The following is an 18,218-nucleotide window of genomic DNA, read 5'->3' on the forward strand; positions in this document are numbered from 1 at the left end:
CCTGAGGAGCGAGGGTGACAGGCTTGAGCCACTGTTGTCCAGTTCAGCTGTCACCTTTTATTCAAACTGACAGCATCTTCTAAGCTTTTTAAAAGGAGAGCAATGCTCTCTTCCTCTGTCAATGTTAAATCAGACACCATGGAGCCTCGCGGCTGCGCTCCAGCATCCATAAAAGCAAGCTCCCCCAGCCCCCTGTACATTGCTTCCCCATTGTGTCCACTACCATCTGTTGCTCTGGACAAGGTTGGCAGGGAACCAGGGAGGGTGGACGTCTACTGGACTCGGAACATTTCCGGGCACCTGCAACAAGGAGCAGGGAGACCCAAGTCATGGCTTTACATGTCATGTCACGAGGGACGTAAGGGTGGACCTGGATGACAGGAGTCACTGCAAGGCAGGGACCTGGTCCAGCAAAGACGACAACAGACCAGGGTCAGGAATGTCCACCCAGGGTCTACACCACCTAGATCGGGTCAGAGGTGTCCTGCAGGTCTACACCATGTAGATCGGGTCAGAGGTGTCCTCCAGGTCTACACCACGTAGATCAGGTCAGCAGTGTCCTGCAGGTCTACACCACGTAGATCAAGTCAGCGCCGTCCTCCAGGTCTACACCACGTAGATCGGGTCAGCAGTGTCCTCCAGGTCCACACCACGTAGATCGGGTCAGCAGTGTCCTCCAGGTCCACACCACGTAGATCGGGTCAGCAGTGTCCTCCAGGTCCACACCACGTAGATCGGGTCAGCAGTGTCCTCCAGGTCCACACCACGTAGATCGGGTCAGCAGTGTCCTCCAGGTCCAGACCACGTAGATCGGGTCAGCAGTGTCCTCCAGGTCCACACCACGTAGATCGGGTCAGCAGTGTCCTCCAGGTCCACACCACGTAGATCGGGTCAGCAGTGTCCTCCAGGTCCACACCACGTAGATCGGGTCAGCAGTGTCCTCCAGGTCCATACCACGTAGATCGGGTCAGCAGTGTCCTCCAGGTCTACACCACGTAGATCGGGTCAGCAGTGTCCTCCAGGTCCAGACCACGTAGATCGGGTCAGCAGTGTCCTCCAGGTCCACACCACGTAGATCGGGTCAGCAGTGTCCTCCAGGTCCACACCACGTAGATCGGGTCAGCAGTGTCCTCCAGGTCCACACCTCGTAGATCGGGTCAGCAGTGTCCTCCAGGTCCACACCACGTAGATCGGGTCAGCAGTGTCCTCCAGGTCCACACCACGTAGATCGGGTCAGCAGTGTCCTCCAGGTCCACACCACGTAGATCGGGTCAGCAGTGTCCTCCAGGTCCACACCACGTAGATCGGGTCAGCAGTGTCCTCCAGGTCCACACCACGTAGATCGGGTCAGCAGTGTCCTCCAGGTCCACACCACGTAGATCGGGTCAGCAGTGTCCTCCAGGTCCACACCACGTAGATCGGGTCAGCAGTGTCCTCCAGGTCTACTCCACGTAGACCGGGTCAGCAGGGTCCCCCGGGTGTATACCATGTAGTCCACGGTCTCTGGCGTGCTCTCCGGCGTCCTCCCCTGGACCCTGTCCACCGCCTTCCAGGGGCGGTGCTCGTCGTGGCCCTTCTCGGCCCGGTGCTCGCGGGGCGGGCGTGTCCACCGTCCCTGCCCGCGGCCCAGCCGTCCCTCGTCCCGGGCCGTCCCTCCCGCTGGCCGCTGGGAACGCCGGGCCGGGGGAGCTGGATATGCAGGCCAGGCGTGGGACCGAGGATCATGAGCGCGGGGGCGTGGCCGCGTGCGCGCGGGGGCGTGGCCGGGTGCGTGCCGCCGTGGGCTGGTTTCCGAGCCGACTCCGGCCGGAAGTGTGCGCCGCGGAAGGAGCTCGCTGAGGGGCGGTCCCGGCCGGCCGGAAGTGTGCGAGGCCGTCCGAGTGCCGCAGACGCGCTTCCGGCGTGCGTCACCGCGTCCCTGGGCTCCCCGCCGCTCTGCCCCGCTCCGAGGCCGTGGGCCCCCTCGTCCCCGGCCCCCCCGCCCGCCCGGCCTTCTGCGGACTCGGCGCGTCTGGGAGAAAACGCGGCCGACATGAGCTGCAAGGAAGGTACGTCCCGCGCTCGGCCGCGGTGCCCCCGGCGGGCTCGGGCTCGCGAGGCCGCGGGCGCCCGTCCGCCGCCGGGGTTGCGCACCTCCCCGGCCGCCTCGAGGGCCAGGCCTCCAATCGGGGCGGCCGGCCGCTGCCGCGCCTGGGCGGCGCCGGGGTCGGGGGGCCGGTGGGGGCCCGCAGGGCCTGCAGGGCCGAGGTCCGTCCAGCAGGGAGGCCGGGCAGGGCAGGGCCGGGGTCCGTCCAGCAGGGAGGCCGGGCCGGGCAGGGCCGGGATCCTTCCAGCAGGGAGGCCGGGCCGGGCAGGGCCGAGGTCCGTCCAGCAGGGAGGCCGGGCCGGGCAGGGCCGGGGTCCGTCCAGCAGGGGAGGCCGGGCAGGGCAGAGCCGGGGTCCGTCCAGCAGAGGAGGCCGGGCAGGGCAGAGCCGGGGTCCGTCCAGCAGGGGAGGGCAGGGCCGGGCAGGGCCGGGGTCCGTCCAGCAGGGAGGCCGGGCCGGGCAGGGCCGGGGTCCGTCCAGCAGGGGAGGTCAGGGCCGGGGTCCGTCCAGCAGGGGAGGTCAGGACCGGGGTCCGTCCAGCTGGGGAGGCAGGGCAGGGCTGGGGTCCGTCCAGCAGGGGAGGTCAGCCTGGGCAGGCCCGAGGTCCGTCCAGCAGGGTAGGTCAGGGCCAGGCAGGGCCGGGGTCCGTCCAGGAGGGGAGGCAGGGCAGGGCCCGGCCCAGGGCCCAGGGGGCACGGGGTTTGTTGTCTTGTGTAGCAAACGCCAGCGATGGAAGAAACCCAGCCAAGTTTTCTCCTTGTCCCCGCTCAGGAGGGTTCCGGAAGAGGAAGCATGACAACTTCCCACACACCCAGAGGCGCGAGGGGAAGGATGTTAATTCGTCCTCCCCGGTGATGCTGGCCTTCAAATGTAAGTTCTCCCCTCGGCGGTGGCGGGGAGAGGGTAGAGCCCCCGGCCGGGTCCTGCCCAGGTCCACCTCTGCCATAGATCTGCGTGCATGCACACATCCATTCATGGTTCTGTTCTCAGCCTCAGTCACCGTCTGCATCGCTTTTCAGGACCACAAAGCAGAAGCCTTCTTCAGTCCCCTCTCTGTCGATTGCCCTTACAGTTGTCCTGCCTAGACGGTGCTTCACTGGGTAGTTCTGACTTGTAGGATCTGGGGAGCCACAGCCGTTGACACTCTCTGCCTGCAGCCAGCTCTGCTCTCTGTCAGCATGTATGACATGTCTTCCCTCAGAGGCAGCCAGCGGGCACATTCCCCACTCCTACGTGGGAGGCTTAGACTTCATGCAGTGTCAGGTTGTATTTGTTAGAAGCAAGGTGGTTTTTAAAACAGCCTCATGTTTACTTTTGTCTTTTTTTTTTTTTTTTTGGAATACTGGGGTAGAACCCAGGACCTTGAAGCCACTGAGCTGTAATCTGGCCCTGGCCTCATTCATACTTAATAGGAATAGAATTTTAGAAAAGTCAGCATTGCCTCAGTGAAATTTGTGTGATGCACCTTTTTTCTCTGGTTCTTAAATATACTACCAATTTCCCAGATTAAATATTGTAAAATGTGGTGGAAATAAATGCAGCGTTTATGATGAATTATTCATAAAGAAGACTTTAGTCTGAAACATCAGAGGTATGATGAAGACTTATATTTATTGTTTTGTTCTGGTTCTGAGGCTTGAACTCAGGTACTGGGTACTGTCCCTGACCTTTTTTGCTCAAGGCTAGTCCTCTGCCGCTTGAACCATAGCTCTATTTCTGACTTTTTGGTGGTTAGAGATGAGAGTCTCACTGATTTTCTTTCTGGACTGGCTTTTAACCACAGTCCTCAGATCTCAGTCTCCTGAGTAGGTAGGATTACAGGTGTTAGCCACCAATGCCTGGCTAATTTTTTCCTTTTTAAAATTTGAGGTATGGGGGCCGGGAGTTTGGCCTAGTGGTTAAAGTGCGTGCCTAGCATGAATGAAGTCCCGGGTTTGATTCCTCGGTACCACATACATGGAAAAAAGCCGGAAGTGGTGCTGAGGCTCAAGTGGTAGAGCTCTAGCCTTGAGAAAGTCCAAGGACAGTGCTCAGGCCCTGAGCTCAAGCCCACGACTGGCAAAAAAAAAAAAAAAAAAAATTTGAGGTATGGGGCTGGGAATATTGCTTAGCGACAGAGTGTTTTCCTAGCATGCATGAGGCCTTGGGTTCCATTCCTCAGTACCACATAAATAGAAAAAGCTGAAAGTGGCACTGTGGCTTAAGTGGTAGAAAGAAAAAAGAAATTGGGATGTAATTCATTTTGCTGTGGCACTTAAAGAAGTGCATTATATATTAATTTGAGTACATTTGTGCTACTACTGTGATATAGCTTATAGGTTTTCTGAAAATCTGTAAGGATTCAAGAATTTTGTTTCTCTGTTTTATTGCTACTTACAGAAAAAATATTAGAGGTAGTACTGAGCTTTGTTTGTGCTGCATTCTGCTGTGGCCACCCCCTGGGCCTGCTGGTGATGTGCTCTTGTTCCGCTGTGGGGTAGGCTTCTGGTGAGCATGTGTGGTCAAGAGCCCAGTCACAGTGATGTGTTCTTAGCATTTCAGCTGGAACTGGATGGAAGGCATGACAAGTACGAGAGACTTGTGAAGCTAAGCCGGGACATAACTGTTGAGAGTAAAAGGACAATTTTCCTCCTTCATAGGATTACCAGGTGAGTGCCTTTAAAGTGTTTTGTAGCTTGAACTTTTTTTTTTTCTCCCAGTCATGGGACTTGAACTCTGGACCTGGTCACTGTCCCTGAGCTCTTCAGCTCAAGGCTACCGTCCTACCCTTTCTAGAGGTTAATTGTAGATAAGTCTCAGGTCCTCTTGTGCCCGGACTGGCTTTGAACCTTGATCCTCAGATCTCAGCCTCCTGAGTAACTAGGATGACAGGCGTGAGCCGTTGTGCCTGGCGTCCTCTAATTTCTTAAGGTGGAAGCTATGTATCTTTTTTTTTCCTAATACAAGCGTTGGATACTGATAAAGATTTCTGCAAGTCTCTAAACACTGCTTCAGAGGTGTCTTATAAACCTGGAGATGTTCTTTTTCATGCTGTTCATTCAGAATAATTAGATTTTCATTTTAATGTCATCTTTTCCTTGTAAGAAAATTTTCTGTGAGTGTGCTGGTCCCAGAGCTGGCACTTGGGGCTTGGGCATTGCCCCTGAGCTTCTTTTGCTCAAGGCTAGTGCTCTACCACTTGGGCCACAGCACTTCTGGCTTTTTCTCTGTATGTTGTACTAAGGAGTCAAACCCAGGGCTTCATACATACTAGGCAAAACACTCCACCACTCACTAGGCCATACTCCCATCTCCCCACTTTCCTTTTTTTTTTTTACAGTCCTGGGGCTTGAACCCAGGGCCTAACACTGTCCTTGGGCTTTCTCAAGGCTAGAACTCTACCATTTGAGCCTCAGCATCACTTCTAGCTTTTTCTATGTATGTGGTACCAAGGAATGGAACCCAGGTCTTGGTGCATGCTCGCGAGCACTCTACCTCTAGGCCCCACTCTTGGCCCCCACTTTCATTTTGCAGGAAGAATTTTCTTTGACACTTTTGTAGTGTTCTGCTGCTGCTGCTGAGTATCTCTGAGGGGCTATGGAGTTGCTCTGCCTGCCCACGTCAGGTGCTGCTTTTTCATCTGCTTGCAGTGAACATTGCTAAGCTAAACACTTAAAAAGTAAACCCATCTGTGGGGTTCTGAGGCACGCTGTTTTCGCCTCTTTCTCTACCTGATGAGTCTGACCATCTTGACTTCCTTAAACTTCCAGCTTCTTTTTACACAGGCAGACTTTGGAGTCTACATAGCTTTCTTGTCACCTGGCAACTCGGAAGCAATACAGTGGAACTCTCCTGTGTATTTTCTCCCCGTCCCTGCCTGTGCAGCCTTGGTTCCATATCTGAAACCATCCCCCCCCGCCCCCTGTTTTTTTTCCCCAGTCCTGGGCTTTGAACTCAGGGCCCTGGCATTGTCCTTGGGCTTTCTCAAGGCTAGTGCTCCACCACACCATTTCTGGTTTTTTTCTATGTATGTGATACTGAGGAATTGAACCCAGGTTGTCCCCTGAAAACGTCCTTTTGTTTATTGTTTCTTTCTTTTTTCTTACTGTTTTTTTTGCCAGTCCGGGGCTTGAGCTCAGGGCCTGAGCACTGTCCTTGGACTTTCTCAAGGCTAGAGCTCTACCACTTGAGCCTCAGCACCACTTCTGGCTTTTTTCTAATGTATGTGGTACCGAGGATTCGAACTTGGGTCTTCATGCATGTTAGGCAAGCACTTTAACCACTAGGCCAAACTCCCGGCCCGAAATTGGTTATCTTAAACATACAAATTGTTTCATACTTTCTACTTCATAATATGTTATAGCATTTTCTGTGTTTTTTTTCATATTATTAATAATAAATTATATTTGTAGATTTGAATTAGAAGTATCCAGAAACAGCTAGGCTTGGTGGCTCATGTCTGTAATCCTAGCTACTCAGGAGGCTGAAATCTGAGTGCCCAACTCAGGCACTAAAGAACCTAAAGAACTTGAGACTTATCTCCAGTTAATCACCAGAAAATGGGAAGTGGGGCTGTGGCTCAGAGGTAGGGGGGTAGCCTTGGACTGAGCTCAGGGACTGCATCCAGGCCCAGAGTTCAAGCCTCATGATCCCCACTCTCACCCCTCCCCCCAAAAAATCCAAAAAACACACGGATGCCTAAATTTTTCTTTTTTCTTTTCTTTTTTTTTTGTCAGTTGTAGGGCTTGAACATGGCCTGGGTGCTGTCCCTGAACTCTTCAGCTCAAGGCTACTGCCTTACCCTGGGCCTGGGCATTGTCCCTGAACTCTTCAGCTCAAGGCTACTGCCCTATCCCTTGAACCACAGTCTTACTTCCTGTTTTCTAGTGGTTATTTGGAGATAAGAGTCTCACAGTCTTCAGTGCCCAGGCTGGCTTTGAACAGTCCTCAGATCTCAGCCTCCTGAATAGCTAGGATTACTGGGGTGAGCCGCCTTGCCCGGCTCAGATGCTTAAAATTAGGTTAACTGATTGAGATTATTTCACTGTTCTATTATGAAAGCACCAGGCTGATGTTCTAAAAGTGCCCATTGTCTTGATTATAGTGCTCCTGATATGGAAGAAATATTGGCTGAATCAGAAATTAAATTGGATAGTGTCAGACAAAAAATATTGCAGGTAGCCCAAGAGCTAACAGGAGAAGACATGCACCAGTTCCATCGAGCCATTACCACAGGTAAGTCTAGGTTTACTAAAGTGGTTACATTTTTTTTTTCTTTTTTTTTGCTTAGTGGAAAATTCAATGTGTATTTACTGGTGACCTTCCTTCCTTCCTTCCTTCCTTCCTTCCTTCCTTCCTTTTTCTTTCTTTCTTTCCTTCTTTCTTTCTTTCCTTCTTTCCTTCCTTCCTTCCTTCCTTCTTCTTTTTTCCCTTTTGTCAGTCATGGAGCTTGAACTCTGGGCCTGGGCACTGTCCCTGAGCCCTTCAGTTCAAGGCTACCACTTGAACCATAGCACCACTTCTAGTTTTCTGGTGGTTAACTGGACATGAGAGTCTTATGGTCTTTCCTGCCTGGGCTGTGTTTGAACTGAGATCCTCAGATCTCAGCCTCCTGAGTAGCTAGGATTATAGGCATGAGCCACCGGTGCCTGGAGAATGTTGTTTCTGACTTACAAATAATTTTATTTATTTATTTTGCTAGTTCTGGGACTTGAACTCAGGGCCTGGACACTGTCCTTGGATACTTTTTGCTCAAGGCTAGCACTCTGCCACTTGAGCTGCAGCGCCAGTTATGGCTTTTTCTGTGTGTATGGTCCTGGGGAATGGAAGCCATGGCTTCATGCATGGTAGGGGAGCACTGTATTACTAGGCTACGCTCTCGGCCCACCTACAAATAATTTTATAACTGAAAGGGTGATGGGCAGGCATCAGATCCTACCACTTATTTTATTTATTTATTTTTTTTTTGGCAGTCTTGTGGCTTGAACTCAGGGCCTGGGCAATGCCTTTGGACACATTTTGCTCAAGACCAGTGCTCTGCCACTTGAGTCACAGCACCACTTCCAGCTTTTCAAGTATATATGGTACTAAGGAATTGAACCCTGGTCTTTGCGCATGCTAAGCAAGAACTCTACCATGAGGCCACACTCCCAGTTCCCATACTGTAAACTTTCTATGGTGACGATTGAGCTTGGCCATAAGTGAGGCAGGTACCATTCCTCCAGCCCCCAGAAAAGTTACTTTTGAGCTGAGGTCTGACATTTCTAGGGAGGGGATTTCTTACTCAGGTAACGTGCACAAGTCCAAGAGGTCCTTCCTCCTTCCTAGACTTAATTTATCATGCTTTCATGGCATAAGCAGCAAGGTACTATCAGCGTTTCCTTACGGCCGAGCTGCGTAGCAACGACCAACTTCTTCCTGTCGACACAGAATTGCTTCTTGTGAGCATCTGCTCTGAAATCTCTTGTGCCTGGCCCGTTCACTTAGCGTACGTAGCGTTTTCGTGGTTTGTCCATGTTGCAGTGTGTACCACACCTCCCTTCACGCAGTGTGCTGTTTTCACGCTTGAGCTGTAGTGCATGCCACGTTTCTGTCCACGCTGCCTTGCAGACCCTGTGTGGACAGACCACCTTCAGTTTATGGGCTTTGGGATTTCCTACCTATATTTTTTGGCGGTTGTGAGTATTAATGCTATTCATGTTTGCTTAGGATTCTTTGTGTGAACTCCTGCTTTCTCTTCACGGGTTTAGCTGAGTCATGGGACCGTTTTCTGAAGAAGCCTTAAAAGTGAAAAGAAGGTTGAGATAAGATTTGAACTTAAAACCTGTCTTAACCTGTATACCTTCACATCTGTGGTTTTGATGGAAAACTGGACTGACGTGGGTAACTATTATAAGGATAGGTAAAAACAACCAGAAACCTTTAATTGGGTTTCCCTGTATCTGTTTTCATAGGAGAATGAAGAGAAAAACAACATATTATATAAAAGCAACTTACACACGACTCATTTACTGGAAGCTGGCTTTGTAAATACTTCTATTTGGATCTCATCCAAAGCAAAAGCAGAGGGGAAGGCATTGTTTGATGGAATATGGCAGTAGGCTGAAAGTTTTCACCTTGGGGATCATACACTGAAAATAACGGATGTCCTTTTCATCAAGTTGAAGCATAACTTGTTTAAACATCCTCTTACGTTCATAAGACTAAACGTGCTTTTCAGTGCTTCGGGCCACAAGCCCTTGAATTTTCTCAAGGTAAAGCCGAACTCTAATATTAGTCACTGGGGCAGAATTGCCTACCTGTCTCTGAAGCAAGCCTCCTGAAACACATCCCAAGGACATCCGATGTATGATGTCAGATGCACTTGGTAGTTTACATCTGACACAGACTGCATCTAATCAAGAGTTGATCATGACAGATAAAGTTTGAAGGCTCTGATTTTGCATTGTTATTTTTTTAATAAAAAAAAAAAAAAAGGTCTTTGTGTGTGTGCCCATGCTGAGGCTTGAACTCAGGCTCTGGAGATGGACCCGAGCTTTTGTGCTCAAGGAAGGATAGCTCTCTACCACTGAAGACATAGCTCTACTTGTGGCATTTTTGGTGGTTAATTGGAGATAAGCGTCTCATGGTCTTTCCTGACCTGTCTGGCTTTGCATTGTGATCCTCAGATCTCAGCCTCCTGAGTAATTAGAATTATAGGTGTGATCTATCAGCTCCCAGCTCAAGCTAGTAATTTTTTTTTTTTTAAAGAACTGCTGGTTTCTGAATAGGTTTTATTTTAAAAGGAAATTATAGGAAAACAGATGGTTAAAAAAAATGCCAGTGGAAAAACTGACCATTCATTAGTTGTAAAAGCTTGTTTTATATTAATGAGTCAGTTCAAAGCTTGGGAATTATTATAATGAATATGCTTTCTAAAAATGACATTCATGGTTATAAGTAAAGTCAGCCGTCGACTCTTCCAGCCAGCTTTTAGACCTGGACCTCAGTTGTAAAACAGAATTATAGAGTCTATAACTTCTGTGGTACTTTTCAAATGTGGAATATTATTATGCACTGTTCTTTCTACTGAAGATTTATTTAGTGAGGTGAGATTTTCTGGCTTTTTTCTATAAATATGGCACAGAAATTAATACCATTTTATAAAACTTCCATTTTGAGAAAATGGGATCAATAAAAACTTGGCCTTATAAAATTGATAAACTTAGAAATGATTTCATCTTATAAGGAGCTTAGCTGTCAATATTCAAAAGTAGATTGTTTTAGGCAAATGGGTTTTGAACTGCCCTGCTATAGAAAAAAGATTATATTTCAATAAAAATACAGTATACTGGGCTGGGAATTTGGCCTAGTGGTAGAGTGCTTGCCTAGCATGCATGAAGACCCGGGTTCGATTCCTCGGTACCACAGACATAGAAAACGCCAGAAGTGGTGCTGAGGCTCAAGTGGTAGAGCTCTAGCCTTGAGAAAGTCCAAGGACAGTGCTCAGGACCTGAGCTCAAGCCCAGGACTGGCAAAAAAAAAAAAAAATACACCTTACAAAACAGAGGTAACAGCAGTGCTAGTAGGGGGTTTATAGCTTTATAGTTGCAGATGCTTAGGTTGGGAAAGAGAAAAGGCAGTTTAATCATTGGTGTATTATTTGTGTTCACTGTAATGTGCATCTTTCATGTTCCTCCTCCTCCTCCTCCTCCTCTAGAACCTTTTTGATTTCCCAAGTGAAATAAGGCATTTTCCTATGCATTCAGTATTTCTCTGAAACCCAATTTATAGTTACAGTTTATTATTATTTGTGTGTGGGGGGGGTCATGGGGCTTGAACTTGGCCTGGGCGCTATCCCTGACCTCTTCAGCTCAAGACTGCCACCCTGTCCTTGAGCCAAGCCCCAAGCCTGGCTTGTTTATTTTTTTTAATTGTTTTCAGGGGTACTGGGGTTTGATCGTGGCCTCACATTTGCTAGGTTGTTACTCTACCATGTGAGTGCTACAGTTATATAAATTAAAAAATAGGAAGTGGTGTTGTAGTTGGAGGGGTGGGGTGGACAGCATCCAGGCCCATGACCGATCAAAACAAAAAAACAAACGACAGTGTGTGTGTCTCTGTGTGCCTGTGATGTGCAAGGTGTGAAGTGGTCCCCACTGCTGGCCCCCACTGCTGGTGGTGATGTCCCCAGGCCCTGGGACGAGGCCAGGCCACCGTGAGCACCACCTGAGTCTTGTTGAGGGAGGGGTGGAGTTTCACGTCTTTGGTTTTGGCAGTCCTATAAATGTAGAGCTTATTCTTGGTAATTTTGTTTGTTTTTTTTCAGGGCTGCAGGAATATGTGGAAGCTGTCTCTTTTCAACACTTCATCAAAACACGTTCACTAATCAGTATGGAAGAAATTAATAAGCAGTTGATATTTACAACAGAAGACAGCGGGAAAGAAAACAAAACGGTGAGAATTTAATGTTCTATTACCCATTTACTGTAATTTACCTAGGTGATTTCCTGGCCTACAGTGGTTTAGATGGGAAGATAGGCTGGTTTTGTGCTCATTAAGCTGGAGATTAAAATCTCATGGGCTTCTTTGCCCAGGCTATGTTAGGAAGTCCATCCTCAGATCTCAGCCTCGTATAGCTTGGATTTTAGACCTGAGCTACTAGCACCTGGCATTGGACTTCATTTTGTATGCTCGGTGATAAGGCTTTTTGCTGGTGGATTTGTCTGCCTGGACTTGCCTTGATCTTGGCCTCCTAAGTATGTAGGGCTACAGGCCTGGCTCCAGGGCCTGGCTCACTCCTTACTGTAGACTCCACCTCCTGGTGCCTAAACTTGAAAGAAGTACAGCCAGTTCTTAGCACCAGATGTCCATGCTGTCCTCGGGAGGAATTACAGCGCCACCTGCCCTGGTCCCAGAGGGTTTTGGTAGCGGTGCAGGTGCTGCTTCTACTGGAAGGAACCCTAAAGAGACTTGCTTGATCTCCGTGATGAGGGAGCCAGCAGTTAGGGTGCTTCCTGGTGCTGGGCATTCCACCAAAAACTTGGAAGATTTGGTCTCACGTAGTCCATAAAAGAAGCCGCTGGGGTCTGTGGGGTTGTTCCATGTTATAGGTAAGGAAACCCAAGGGCGGCATGCACCTTATGAACTTGGTTCCCACAAGAGGAGCGTGGGGATGGGTCAGTCATGTGCAGAGGTTGACCTCTAGGGGAAGGAATGAAGATGGGGTGGTTACCACAGTGATCTCTTGGTGGGAGTGAAGGTAACTGGAAGAGGAAGGAAGGCCAGGTTATCCAGTAAGGGAGAGGGGCAGCTGTGTAACGTTGGGTAGGTGGTCTCCTGAGCAGGTTTGGGATTGAGTAGTGCTCGGTGCTGGGTCTGCAGTAGAGGAGGAACTGAAGTGTGAGTGTAGTTGCAGTGTGCCTTATAACGCAGTGACAGCACTCGTTTATTTACTTCTTTTGCTTGAACTCAGGGCCTGAGCACCGTCTTTGGGCTTTTTTCTCAAGGCTAGCATTCTACCACTTGAGCCACAGCACCACGTCCGGCTTTTCTAAATATGTAGTGCTGAGGAATTGAACCTGGGATTTCATGCATGCTAGGCAAGCATTCTACCACTAGGTCAAACTCCTGGGCACTTCATTGTTATAAAGGTGATATACAGAGGGCTTACAGTAAGATGCATCAGGTAGTAAGTACACTTTCTTTGCTACAGTGTCATCTGTTAAAAGTGTTAAAGCCAGGAGCAGTGGCTCACGCCTGTAATCCTAGCTTCTCAGGAGGCTGAGATCTGAGGATCCCAGTTCAAAGCCAGCCCGGCACAGAAGAACGTGAGACTCTTATCTCCAACTAATCACTAAAAATTGGAAAGTTACTCAAGTCTCCTGAGTAACTAGGATTACAGGTGTGAGCCACCGTGCCTGGCCCTGAGTGTCTTTTAAGAAGCTCAAGGCTAGGGGCCAGGAGTTTGGCCTAGTGGTTAAAGTGCTTGCCTAGCACACATGAAGACCCAGGTTCGATTCCTCGGTACCACATACCTAGAACAAAGCCGGAAATGGTGCTGAGGCTCAAGTCGTAGAGCTCTAGCCTTGAGAAAGTCCAAGGACAGTGCTCAGGCCCTGAGCTCAAGCCCAGGACTGGCAAAAAAAAAAAAAAAAAGAAGCTCAAGGCTAGCATTCTACCATTTGAGCCACAGCACCACTTCCAGCTTTTTCTGTGTATGTGGTACTGAGGATTTGAACCCAGGACTTCATGCTAGCTAGCTAAGCACTAAGCCACATGCCCAGCCCAGAGTAAATATCTTAGTGATTCAACAAATTTCCTGTGCCTCATGTGGGTAGATTCCTCATGAGAATGCCAGATATTTATTAAGCCAGACAGATCATTTTATGTGGCAAAGTTTAGCATGACTGGCCTGCTAGTGATTTTGCACTTTGTAATAGTCGTGGTGCTCACTGTCCTTGCTGTCTCACTGTGCACTCTCTCTTCTCTGTGTGTTGCTTTCTGCCTTTTCGCTCTGTTTTAAACCAGCCCACCTCTGATACCCAGATGAAGCAGCTGGTCACGTGGAGCCTGAAAGTCACGCCTGTGGACTACCTGCTGGGAGTGGCTGATTTGACAGGCGAGCTGATGCGAATGTGCATAAACAGTGTGGGAAACGGGGACATCGACACCCCCTTTGAAGTGAGCCAGTTTTTGCGCCAGGTTTATGATGGGTTCTCATTCATTGGTAACACTGGGCCTTACGAGGTTTCTAAGAAGCTGTACACCTTGAAACAGAGTCTGGCCAAAGTGGAGAATGCTTGTTATGCTCTGAAAGTCCGGGGCTCAGAGATACCAAAGCATATGCTGGCAGATGTGTTTTCAGTTAAAACGGAAATGATAGATCAGGAAGAGGGTGTGTCTTAGGGTAATGCCTGTCAGCTGTTCTCCTATGACAGCTTCTAAGACTGTTAGTGTTTCATTTGGTTTTGTTGGGGCTTTTACATGGAAATGTTTTCAGTTGTACTGTTTTAAACTGTATACAGCTGTATATAAAATTACCCAAATGAGTCATTTCTTAGTGTTCCTAAAAGTTCGCATTCAAGTGTTTACCCACGTGTCTTTGTAAACTTCTTGCTGACAACCTTTGTGGCTTGTCTGTTGTATGAGTATGTCTCAGGCTTCACTTTTTGTCAGACCTTTGGAGTGGTAGTTTTTAGTGGTTAAATTGGTGTTTTTATTTTTGGAGAAATGATTCCTTAAACTTCTGGACTTAAGCTTTCCATTTATAAATTTCTTGGTAATATTGTACCAAGCTTCCAAGATAGGCTTAATTCATAGATGAAGAGTTAAGGAATTATCAGTATTTTTAAAGTGCAAGTTTTGAGCTATTAATCGTGAGAATTCATATAGTTCTGGCAACTTTTGGGCCAGTTTGTATTTGTATGAAACAGCCTTCTAGAACTAAGCTGACAGGGTACCCAGGTACTCTACTTTTTTCTTTTTTTTGTCCTTTATCATAGAAGTTGTGATAAGGATTTGGAGATAATGCTGTAATATTTTTACTGGTCAAGTTGAGTTGCATTGTATAATTGTATATAAAGCTAAAAAACTTTTAGTAGTGATTATTTAGCAGTTTTTCTGGTTTTTCTTTTTTTCTTAAGGGGGGGCTGAAGTTATAAGGCATGTTTGGAGGCTTTCTCATTCAAGCATCTATAAGAAATTACATTTTAATAATTACAGTGACATTTTAAATATTTATTCCCAGACCCTTGTAGTTGTCCTGTGATGTTAATTGATGAAGTTGCCAAAGAAAATGTATGATGTATAACTGAGCAATAAGACGGTTGCCAGCCCAGGCAGTCTCTAGCCGGCTGTCTTTGGGACTGGGACTTGCCACTGAGCTTGGCTGTGGAGTGCCACCCATGGCCCCACCCTGGCCCAAGCATGGCACTCTGGCTGCCCACCAGAAAGTCCCAGCTGTTTTGTGGGTTTTGAGGATCCAGGTACTGGATTTTATTTTTTTGAAAGATTATCTCTGTTTGTAAGGGCTGATTCTTTGAAAATGTAATTTTCCAAAAAATTATTATCTAAAGGAAAATAAAACAGACATGCCTGACAAGTTAGGAGTGTGAGTCTGTTCAATGAGTTTTACCTTTCCTGGCTGAATGAAGTGCTGGATCACATTTTTTTCTTCACCACTGAAAAGTGATGGATGTTTTACAGATAATTAAATTAATGGATGACTGTATAAAGAAGAATCAAAGCCAGAGCTGCTTCTGGGAAATGTTGCAATGTACAGACAAGCCGCCGTGCTCCACAAACACCAGTAAAACAAATCCAGCCGCATGTGAAGAGAAAGTCCACCCATGACCTGGGTCATTTTAGGAACCCCACGCTGATCAGCATATGAAAGCTGATATGGCATATATCCACCTGGCTCTGGATAGCCTCTAGTGACACGTAATCATAACCCACCATTGAGTAGCTCAAGGAGGAAGCAGCGGGGTAACCTCCTCCCACATGTGGAAGCCATCTGTGAATCTTTAACACCTTTAGTATTTAAAGGATGAGCTAAGGAACAGACAGTAGAAGGAACTCCTTCAACCAGGTAAAGAATTTCTGAAAAACCCACAGTAATGTTCTCTGGTAAAAGATGAAAGATCAGGAATAAGATAATATTGTGTCAAGCTTCTGTGTACAAAAACCTGAGTTTCTATGTACTGCCTGTAAATTGTCTGAAAAGAAAGTTAGAAATTCTATTAAAGAGCATTAAAAAGGTGCTGGTGGGACTGGGAGTTTGGCCTAGTGGTAGAGTGCTTCCTAGCATGCACCACATTCATACAAAAAGCTGGATGTGCTGTGGCTCAAGTGGTAGAGCTCTAGCCTTGAAAGCCCAAGGAGAGTGCTCAGGCCCTCAGTTCAAGCTCCAGGACTGGCAAAAAAAAAAAAGAAGTGCTGGTGGTCCACACTTGTAATCCTACCTACTTAAGCTGAGATCTGAGGATTGTGGCTCAAAGCCAGCTTGGGCAGGAAACCCTTACCTCTAATTAAGTTATTTCCAAACCAGAAGTAGTTGCTGTGGCTCCGTCCTTGAGCAAAGAAGTTCAGAGACAGCACCTAGGCTTTGAGTTCAAGCCCCGGGACCAATAAAAAACAAACATCCTCAAACCACATGGGATACATTTATCCCAAGAAGTACAATGACACATGGAAAGCTGAAGAAGAGAAAGAAATGAAAATTGTAAATAAGAGGCTCCGTTGCTGTTTGTAGATTATTAGAAGTTTTTTTTTTTTTAAAACATGACTAGATTTTTTGCCAGTCCTGGGCTTGAGCTCAGGGCCTGAGCACTGTCCTTGGACTTTCTCAAGGCTAGAGCTCTACCACTTGAGCCTCAGCACCACTTCCAGCTTTTTTCTATGAATGTGGTACCGAGGAATCGAACCTGGGTCTTCATGCATGCTAGGCAAGCACTTTAACCACTAGGCCAAACTCCCGGCCCCACATGACTAGATTTTAAAATTTGTTTTAGGCAGGGTACTGCCTAGCTGGCTTCAAATTTTTGGTCCTCCCAAGTGATGGAATTACAAGTGTGTGCTTGTGTTCCTGGTGAATTGTAAGATTTAACATAGTCTATAGAGCATTACTCTCCAAAAGGGTCTGTAATTGAAATGCAATCCCTAGCATAACAACTCTTGAGTATTTTACAGAAATGGACAATTTGGAACACAGGATACTCACAGGTCTAGGCAGCAGAATCCTCGACAGAAAGTGTCACGTCCTTGTGGCGGACACGGAGACTGGTGGAATGAGACTGAGAGTCTAGGGAGGCCCACGCCTCTGTGATCAGCTGATTGGAAAGCCATCAAGAACATGCAGTGGGGGCAGTGATAGGGTTTTGAACCATGGTCACATGTAAAGGAATGAGGACAGATCGTTTCAGGTTGTAGCCCAGACTTAACTTAGAAAGTCCTAGATATAAGAGCCCAAAATTGTAAACCATAAACAGGTGTACCTGTTCCTGACCGTAGATTAAACGATGGGTTCTTAGGGTACCCAGGACATAAGCATCCACTGAGAAAAATAAGTAACTTGAGACGTGCATCCAAATTAACAACTCTTCCACATAATTATTTTCCTTTGTGGTGGTAGCGATTGAACCCAGAGCCTCACACATGCCAACCAAGGGCTCTCGTGTTGTGCCACATGGCCACCCCTCACCCCTGTTCCCTAGAGTAGGGAAGGACCTTGCCTGAGGTTCTCTGCCACAGGCTGGACACAGGTTTAAGGAAGCATAGCGCATAGTCGCTCAGCCACAGCCCCTCCGATCAGTCGTCCTGACCCTTGCTTTCTTCTTCTCACTTTCCTTATTTTTTTCAAGTCTCTGTGACTTAAGCAGGGTAATGTGTATGTGATACTGTGTGGCTCACTGTATGAGCAGTGTCTGCAGTCATATCTAATGTATGCCTGTTGGAGTTTCCTTGCGACTGCAGGAAACCAAGTCCCTGAAACCTGGAGTAATCCTTGTTACAAGGAGACTTGTGAGAATCTTCCTGCCAGTGTAGCTGCCATCACGGTGTCCCAGAGAGGGCAGAGCTTAGTTCTGCTGTGTACCTTACAGTGTTTCTCTAGAAACTTGTCCATAGCCTTCTTGGTATTGACTCAGAAAAGCAAAGAATTGCTGTACTATGTGGTGTGTTCAGGTCTCAGGCACCATCAGGCCTTTGAGTATTAGATGAATTTATTTAGTAGAGAGATTTGAGTTTACATTCGATTTGAAACAACAAATGAAGTCTTGTTGAATGAATGCACCTCAGTTGTAGTGTCTGCCCCTTTAGCTCTATTTTGTCCAACCACTGGTTTGAAAAAAATTTTATTATTAAGATGTTGTACAGAGGTATGCCAGGAGTGTGGCCTCATGGTAGCGTGCTTGCTTAGCATGCATGACGACCTGGGTTCAATTTCTCAGTACCACACACATAGAAAAAAGCCAGAAGTGGTGCTGTGGCTCAAGTGGTAGAGTGCTAGCATGAGAAAGCCCAAGGACAGTGCTCAGGCCCTGAGCCCAAGCTAGGACTGGCAAAAAATACAAAGATGTACAGAGAGAGGTGTTACCATTGCACAAGCCAGATGGCTATGCTTCCCTCCCGCTCCCAGTCCTGGGCCTTTTCTTCCGTGTCAGGTAGTGTGTGCT

General features: G+C 47.8%; 1 protein-coding gene across 1 annotated transcript; it reads left to right on the top strand.

Moving 5' to 3' along the window:
- Positions 1-1,936: 1,936 nt before the first annotated feature.
- Positions 1,937-15,978, top strand: Tsnax (translin associated factor X). The gene is made up of 6 exons (XM_090318734.1): positions 1,937-2,048; positions 2,857-2,955; positions 4,619-4,733; positions 7,169-7,299; positions 11,372-11,499; positions 13,573-15,978. The coding sequence occupies exons 1-6, from the start codon at positions 2,033-2,035 to the stop codon at positions 13,948-13,950; spliced, it is 867 nt and encodes a 288-aa protein (XP_090174860.1). The 5' UTR covers positions 1,937-2,032; the 3' UTR covers positions 13,951-15,978.
- The last annotated feature ends 2,240 nt before the right edge of the window (positions 15,979-18,218 follow it).

The sequence above is a fragment of the Megascapheus bottae genome, chromosome 26, assembly GCF_031878675.1.
Source record: "Megascapheus bottae isolate mThoBot1 chromosome 26, mThoBot2.hap1, whole genome shotgun sequence".
Lineage (NCBI taxonomy): Eukaryota > Metazoa > Chordata > Mammalia > Rodentia > Geomyidae > Megascapheus > Megascapheus bottae.

Bases quoted from the DNA above. Each gene is read 5' to 3' on its own strand.
- Tsnax (XM_090318734.1), top strand. The intron at 4,734-7,168 runs GTGAGTGCCTTT...TCTTGATTATAG, and splicing joins CTCCTTCATAGGATTACCAG to TGCTCCTGATATGGAAGAAA. The intron at 7,300-11,371 runs GTAAGTCTAGGT...GTTTTTTTTCAG, and splicing joins CCATCGAGCCATTACCACAG to GGCTGCAGGAATATGTGGAA.